The sequence below is a fragment of the Oxyura jamaicensis genome, chromosome 25 (genome assembly GCF_011077185.1).
Source record: "Oxyura jamaicensis isolate SHBP4307 breed ruddy duck chromosome 25, BPBGC_Ojam_1.0, whole genome shotgun sequence".
Lineage (NCBI taxonomy): Eukaryota > Metazoa > Chordata > Aves > Anseriformes > Anatidae > Oxyura > Oxyura jamaicensis.
Window position 1 is genome coordinate 1,725,267 of NC_048917.1, and position 7,264 is coordinate 1,732,530.

Below are 7,264 nucleotides of genomic sequence, written 5' to 3' on the forward strand. Positions count from 1 at the left end.
GACCTCGGTGGTCTCGCGCGTCCTTTCGTACCTCACGGCTTCGCGGCTTCTCCTTCTATCTTGTTCATCATCTTGTTGCAGACTACATTCTGTTTCATACACTTCTTTTGGGCGTCTCTTTGGCTGATCGTTTCTCTTTGCATCATCTTCTTCTTCACACTTCTGTACCTGATATTTGTCTCTCTGATTTTCTCTGTATTGAGTCTCATCTTGTTCCTCTTCTTCTTCACAGACAGTTTCGCTTTGCTCATATTTCTCCAAGTATGTGTTGTCCAGTTCTAGCGGTTCCTCGATATATGACTGATGTGGCCTTTCTGAATCCAGGCATTCAGGCTCATAACGCTGGCGGCGGCTTTGTTCAAGTGCTTTTTGTTCCAGCTCACGTAGGTGGTTGTGGCTTCTTTCATCTGTGAGTAATTCCTGCTTACCTGGTCGGTTGTGACTTCCCCTATCTGCTTCTTCTGGTTCATGTGGCCAACGACCTCTTCCTCCATTTGCCACTGCTTGTTGGTGTTGTGGCTGATGGTTTCTTTGATCATATGCTGGTAGTGCTGGCTCACGTGGCTGGTGGCCACTCCACTGGTCTGGCAGGGGTTTTGGTTCACAGGGATGTCTGTGACTCTTCACGTCTGCAAGTTGTTCTGGTTGTGGCCCCTCTCGGTTTTGTCTCTCATCTGCCCATGGTCTAGGCTGACGTGCCTTCGAGCTGCCGCACTTGCGGTGTTGTAAATCTTCTAGCCTGTCCTGCTCAGGTGGCTGACGTCTTCTCTGGCTGTTACGTTGGTCGCATGGCTCTTGGCTTCTCTCTTCATGTACCTGAGGGATCAGCTCTCTCGTCCTTGTGCTTCGTTTTGCATCGTCTCTGCTTTGTGTGGTGCATTGCTGGTGATGACTCTCTGTCTCCTCTAGCGTTTCAAGCTCCTGGATCCTGGTGTCTCGCTGTGGCTCAGGTTCGCAGGGGGGATGGCGACTGGTCTCACGGGTTCGTGGTTCCTCTTCCTGCAGCTGCTGACGGCTCCCTCTATTCTTAATTTCAGGCTCTTGCAGTGTCTTGCCACTGGTTATCAGCTTTGTTTTTTGCAGAAGGCATGGTCCCTTCTGCAGGTACCAGTAGCAGGCCTTAGCCACTCTGAATACCAAAAGCAGGAACTCGTTAAAATCTATTTCCCCATCCCCATCCCACTCCAGAAACTGCAGAATCTTGTCAATCGTCTGAGGGTCATGTGGGTTCTGCAGGGAAAACACACACAGGGAAACAAAAAAGGGATTTTAGCCTTCCTACTCCTTGTCAGAGAAATGCAAACCCAGGGGTAATGGCCATCTTTTCTCCTTGCATCTCTCAGGTTCTCTTTTATAGCTCCACATCTTCTCCGTGTCTGTGTTCTCCTTTTTCCTGATGGCCACAGCTAACCAGCTCTCTTTTTGGGAGACGCTGTACTCCTCCACGGGATACATTTCCTTCCACCCCTTGAAGGTAACCACACCTCCCCACCACAGTCCATTCTCCATTTTTTTCCCATTTGCTCTTTACAAAATGGATAAAAAAAGAGCTGTCGCAGACAGTGCAAAAGCACACGTCTGCTGCTCACCCTCGGTAAAAGCCTCTCCATCCCTATTTGATCTGATCTTATGAATTTCCCCCTCTCCAGGACATTTTGTGATCCCGACCTCCAGTCTCAGCCTCGAGCCCTCCCCATTGCTGCAGCACTCACCACTAAGGCATCTGCAAACTCCTTCTGGATGAACTCTTTCATCCTCCTTCGACTGAGTTTGGACTGGTCTCCATCTTCCTTTGCGTGTTTGCAAAAAGTGCTAATGATGATGGAAACGCTGTCTAAGAAGTGAGACATCTTCCTGCAGATTCACGAAGCCTGCAAGAAAAGTAGCGGACCTAAGGATGGGAGCTCAGCTTGCCTCTGTGAGTGGGAACTGGGGGAAGAATCGCTGGGGCCAGCCAACGAGATGCTGGGTGCCGTGAGCTCTGTGTCCACTCCTCTGCCACGGCGAGCTCGGCTTCACCAGAGCACTGGGAAGATATTCAAATGTTTAAGGGTTTTGGTGGGATGGGGAGTGTCCTCCAGCTTGTCTGCTGATGTATTTGAATGATGTTTGATATGGGATGGCAGGATGCCCGTGTTTGTGGGTCGCAGGGAGGGGACTGGGGATGGTGACTCAAGAGACACCCCAAGAACCAGTCTCCGTGGGCTCTACCAGGCATTCAGTCGCCAGGCTCCATGCTTCTATCTCTGCTTGGTGCCGACACACAGCAGCTACTCTGGAGCATGTCAGAGGATGTCTAACACAGCGCTGGCATGGCCTGAGACAGGACCATGCTAGGGCAGAGGCAGAGTGCTCACAGAGAGGTAAAACAAGCCCTGTGGCCAGTCATCCTGTGACCAGCAGTAATGCAAATCAATTGATGAATCTTTCATTACACCATCGCATCCTTGACAACTAGATTTTGGCCAAGAGGGACCTGCCAGATCACCTAGGTCAGAGAAACTTATTTAATTTTACTGCAATCTGCTGGGCAGAAAGTGCAGCTCCTGATCGAGTTTAGTGTCTGAAAACCTCGAAAGCCACCTCCGTCCGTCTCGCAGGATCCCCGAGCCTGTTACCGGGTACATCAGTGCCGGGATCTCAACTCACAGCCGGGGAAGCTGTGCCCTGCCTGCCTCGCTGCCCCCGTAATGAGCTCAAAGCAGGAGCAAGCGCGTGCACCTCTGTGTACAAAACTCTTCTTCTTGGCATTTCTGTAGAAAACTGATAATTTGGGCGATCTGACCATCCCGGCTGGGAGATGAGTGCAGACCAAAGTCAGGCACCAAATCTGGCTCCCCCTCTCTTTACTGTTTGAAGGAAAGCCGCCTTGCCACACCAACAAAGGAGAGCGTGCAGCTGGCCAAATGGCACCAAATAGCACTTCGTTGCAGATAAACCCGAAAGGCTCCCGGAAAATACTGAAGCAGGAATGCCATTGTCACCCAAGATGAATCCTATAGAAATAACTCATTTTTGCCCAGCAAAGTATGCATTTCAGAAGGAATGACTTACCCAAATCACCAACGGGATCAAGTGGGATTCCTGTGAAGCCGTGCGGAGTGATCGGAGGACCCGGGTGCTTTTATAGGGTCCCCGATGGAGGAGCAGAAAGGAGCCACCCTTTGTGGACGTTGTCCTGATTCATCTTTGGCCAAGCCCAGCTGCACCTTCATGTCCTCAAACGGGTTATTTAACTTATCATCCCCTTACCTATCATTTTAACCCAGAAATAGCAGTTGCCATGTGGCAATTCAGGCATCAGCTGGTTCCACCTAATCCGGACTGTAAAGTTATTTTACAGGTGATCGTATTTCAGATTTTTTTTAAAAATCTATAATAGCTTTGAAGCATATATATGTATTAATGGGAGGGTGTATTTTTTATGAATGCCCGTCTTTATAGGTATGCATTTATGTATGTATGATACACACCCATAAAAATAGTACTGGACCTGGAGGACGTCGATAGAAGTGCTGACGTTCGCAGAGTTGTAAGCACCCTGGGGACAGAGGGGATCTGCATGGCTCTCCAGCTTGGTGCTGCACCACCAGAGGTGATTTGTGCTTCCTTTTTCCTTGTGCTTTGGCTTTGGGGCTGGTTTTTGCTCATAGAGAAAGGACAGATGAAGACCCAACCATTCTGAACGTGTTGAAATGCAGGTGCACAGCAGAGAGATCCCCAAATCCTCCAGGAGATCTAGGCTTTTGTGGTGTCCTTGTAGCACACACTGAAAAATATCCTTTTTTTTTGATAACTTCTTATTAAGGAGCCTTTTCATTGTATTATCCAGGTTTTTGGTGAAACTAACAAAAAAAAAACCAACAAATCGAAACATTTGTAAATGGTAAAGTTTGCAAAATATATATATATATATTTACAAGAAAATGCCTATTAAATAAGCAACGATTTTCATTGAGAAAAATCATAATAAAACCTTTTTTACGTTAACCATCTTCTGTGAATGACTTTTATTTTCACTTTACTTGATCTTTAATTAAAAATGAAAGCAGAAACCTTTTGGCTGGGAGGTCAATTCATGTTGAAGCTTCATCTGGTTGCTCTAGGCAGCTTTTCCTGTAATTACCTCTACAATCCTTTTTTTTTTTTTTTAAATATTTTAAGTGTAAATTAATTAGAGACCAACAGATTCTTTTTTTCATTCTGAACTCTCCCCATGCAGGGAGCAAATAAGGGAGACATCAGCCGTGCCACCTCGGCCCCTGCGTTTGGTTTTGGAGCTGGGCTGCTGCCTTGACAAGCGTGCTGGAGACATTGCGGAGAGCCTCCGGAGCATGAACCTGTCACGCAGCCTTGGGTGAGTTGCTGATCTGGCCCATCTGTAAGGTAAGATCATACTGGGTGTAGGAGCCTAATTAATTAGTGCTGGTAACAGCTTGGGGATACTCATATAAGTGCGCACAGAGGATTGTTACTAACCATACTTCATTTTTGAGCTTTTTTTCAAGATTAAATTATACTTGTGTAAATTATACCCCACCTGTGGGATAATGATAGCCTTGGGAAACTGTAATTTTATGGTAGATTGGAGTTATTATTAAAATTAGAGCATTACAGTGCGGCTGGAACTTGTACGCACGGTGTCCTATAACAGTTTGCAATCCCCTGCGGGCTCTGGGGACATCAGGAGGCACTGGGCAGATTTCAGGAGAGGTACATCAGGGCAGCACCAGCACCCCAGGGCTCTAAGGGCTTGGCTTTCCTCTAGGACGCTCTCAAAAGCAGGGACTCGAGTTGGTCAAAGTTGTTACCCAACAGGGTGGGCTCTTGCTTCCTACCCTTCCTTCTGCACCCATCCCTGTCGACATTTCTATAGGGTGGCCAAACCCCTGTTGCATTTAATCAAGGTGGAACCGGGCTCCCCACGAGACATATAAAAGACCTTTTCTGTTCTGACACCTCCCAGCCTTGCAGGTATCTTAAACAGGTATTTGTGTCAGTGGGATAATTTTCGTTGGGCTGTAATGTTCTCCTTAAAATGAACCAAAAAAATAAATAAATCCACCCCAACTTCAAATACAACACTCCTGATGGCAAAAGTAGTGATATTCAGAATAGAGCATATAATTAGCCCGTCACTAACAGGGCTCAGTGCCTCCTGAACTGGGAGGTCAGTGTTTTATTGAAGCTGCAAAAGGCAGCAGCTGATGGAAGGGCAGACAGGCAGGGGGCTGGCTGCGTCTGGTGGCTTTAGACCCTCACCTGGAGCTAAGAAGTAGCAAAGAGCTATTTGACAATCCTCCAGCTGAGATCTGTTTTGTAAGGAAAATGTTTTGTAAGGAAAATATTTTGTAAGGAAAATGTTTTAATTTTTTCCTTTTTTTTTTTTTTCTGGAAAATGAAGTGTGTCAAGGAATGAATCAGACGGATTGGGAGTCTTGAAGGATAGGTGATGAAATTTAAGTCTTGACTGTCTCATTTCGTTTTGACAATGTCCACAGCTGTCATTAAGGTAGGTCAGAACCTGTTTTTGCTAAGGTGTTTTATCAGCGGTAGAGCAGACTGGTGTATTTTGTGTCTAACGCATTTAACTTTGACATCAGCACTTTTAGGCCAAATCGTTTTTGCAACGTGTGTTCTAGGGATCATTTTGAAACGCTGGTTTTTCAGTTCTGATTCAGCGTGCAGCAAATTGTGAAACTCTGGGGTGTCCCAGAGGAGTGACGTTTGATTTCCTCGTGAGGTCTCTGTGTGCTGCTTGTCACCAGCCACAGAGCAGGAGGTGCGGGTGCATTTATCGTCTGCTGATTTGGCTGATAGGTCACAAGTGAAAGATAGTATGGGGAAAAACAGGCTGAGCATCACCCTCCCTGCGGGATGCGGAGTCCTGAGCCTGCCTGGTGGTCCAGCACGTCCGAACCCCCTAATAATCCCCACTGACTTCACCGGGCTGCTCGTGCCCGCAGAGTTATCCACATTCCTACATGCACGTCTGGACGAGTGCCCAGGACCCGGTACTCCAAGCCACCTGATTTTGAGGTTGGCTCCACTCCACGTGTGCTTGGTTTGCGTGTCAGCTTTTTGTCTCTGGCCTCCCAGGTGTTGCTGGGACTGCATGTACCTGAATAATATTTTTCTCTGTTGTTTAGTGTTTCTCAACTCCTTCCTTTGTAACCTTCTGTAGCTAATAAGTTGTTTTTTTTTTTTTTGATTTTCATACCATGCTCCACATTCCCCTTGCTTCTGAGATTATTAATAAATGAGGTTAAATAGGACAAGTCCCTCTAATGGAGTGTTAAGCAGCTGTTTATTCTTTTCACAGCAGACACGAACAACGCCCAGAGCAGATGGATGCTGCAAGGGATCTGTTCAGAGGTTGGTCGTGCCATTGTATCAGCCCAGCCACCTACCCTCTCTGAAGACTTCTCTTGCCGGGATGTCACATCCCTGCCCGTGGGAAGCGATCAGTGCACCTCGGCTAAATTGCAAAGGTGAACAGCAGCTCCTTCAGGCTGCTTGTCCCCGAGGCACGCTGCCTCCCCGCAGCCACCCTGGGGCACTGTGGCCGTGTGGCATGCAAGGGACAGGCGCCTCGGTCCTCTGCACCGCATCAGCCTGCTCAAACCTGGGCCAAGGGCACGCTTGCAGCGAAACACTGGGACACCGTGCTGTTTTGCCTTCATTTTTATTGCTTTGCTTACACAGGCAGAGGCAGTCGAATACAGGATAAGAGAGAAGGTCTCTAGCCACGAATAATTCTATACAAACCAGGGGTGTGAAGCCCAGGGTTAACAAAGTGTGGGGCAAGACATAACAAAAAGGAATGTAAAATCAGGGTGGCATTGGACAAAATGTCCCACCTTGCAGGGGGCAACAGCCTTGGCCACACAGGGTTTCAGCCTTCACTGCTGTGGTGGCCACTGAGGCTGCAAGTGCTGCTGCTCCACAGGCTGTTGTCCTTTGCTGTGAGAGCCCTGTTGCTGCTGTCCCAGAAAAGGCTGAGCCTCGGCCCCACTGTCGTCCTGCACCTTGGGTTTGGGGAATGGAGGTTGAGTCTGGTTGTCCTGTGTTCCCCAGGGCCTGGGATCCGGCTGGGGGCTCCCGCCCCACCCTGGGGGCAGCAGCTTCTGAGTCTCACCCGGGTTGGGATCCTGCCAAGAGGTCTCGCAGACCTGGGTCTTGTTGGTGTCCTGAGTGGTGCCCTGGTCCTTCTTTGTTGTCTCACCCTTCTTGGTGTCCTGGTTGGTGCCCTGGTCCTTTGGTG

The 7,264-nt window shown here is 48.3% G+C and overlaps 3 protein-coding genes and 1 long non-coding RNA gene across 7 annotated transcripts in view; 1 reads left to right on the forward strand and 3 right to left on the reverse strand.

The window, feature by feature from the left end:
* The window catches only part of S100A11 (S100 calcium binding protein A11), an 11,053-nt gene extending 5,899 nt beyond the window's left edge, over positions 1-5,154 (reverse strand). The window contains exons 1-2 of the mRNA XM_035346572.1: positions 5,144-5,154; positions 729-734 (exon numbers count right to left, since the gene is read on the reverse strand). The gene's annotated coding sequence lies outside the window, so the exon portion shown is untranslated. The remainder of the gene's footprint in view (positions 1-728; positions 735-5,143) is intronic.
* Positions 33-1,944, reverse strand: LOC118178166 (repetin-like). Its single transcript, XM_035346457.1, has 4 exons — positions 1,713-1,944; positions 700-1,230; positions 429-584; positions 33-224 (listed from the first exon to the last, which is right to left on the reverse strand). Exons 1-4 carry the CDS (start codon positions 1,848-1,850, stop codon positions 33-35), a joined length of 1,017 nt encoding a protein of 338 aa, XP_035202348.1. The 5' UTR covers positions 1,851-1,944.
* LOC118178226 lies at positions 2,808-4,347 on the forward strand. The gene is made up of 3 exons (XR_004756104.1): positions 2,808-3,343; positions 3,445-3,595; positions 4,223-4,347. It is a non-coding gene; the product is annotated as an uncharacterized LOC118178226 (long non-coding RNA).
* A 1,519-nt stretch (positions 5,155-6,673) lies between the features above and the next one.
* Positions 6,674-7,264, reverse strand: part of LOC118178224 (cornulin-like) — a 2,722-nt gene continuing 2,131 nt past the window's right edge. For 2 of the 4 annotated variants that reach the window (XM_035346571.1, XM_035346567.1), the window contains exon 4: positions 6,674-7,256. In XM_035346571.1, coding sequence (XP_035202462.1) covers positions 6,903-7,256 — 354 coding nt within the window. In that variant the 3' untranslated portion in view covers positions 6,674-6,902. The remainder of the gene's footprint in view (positions 7,257-7,264) is intronic. The other 2 variants (XM_035346570.1, XM_035346569.1) reach the window with 2 other exon arrangements.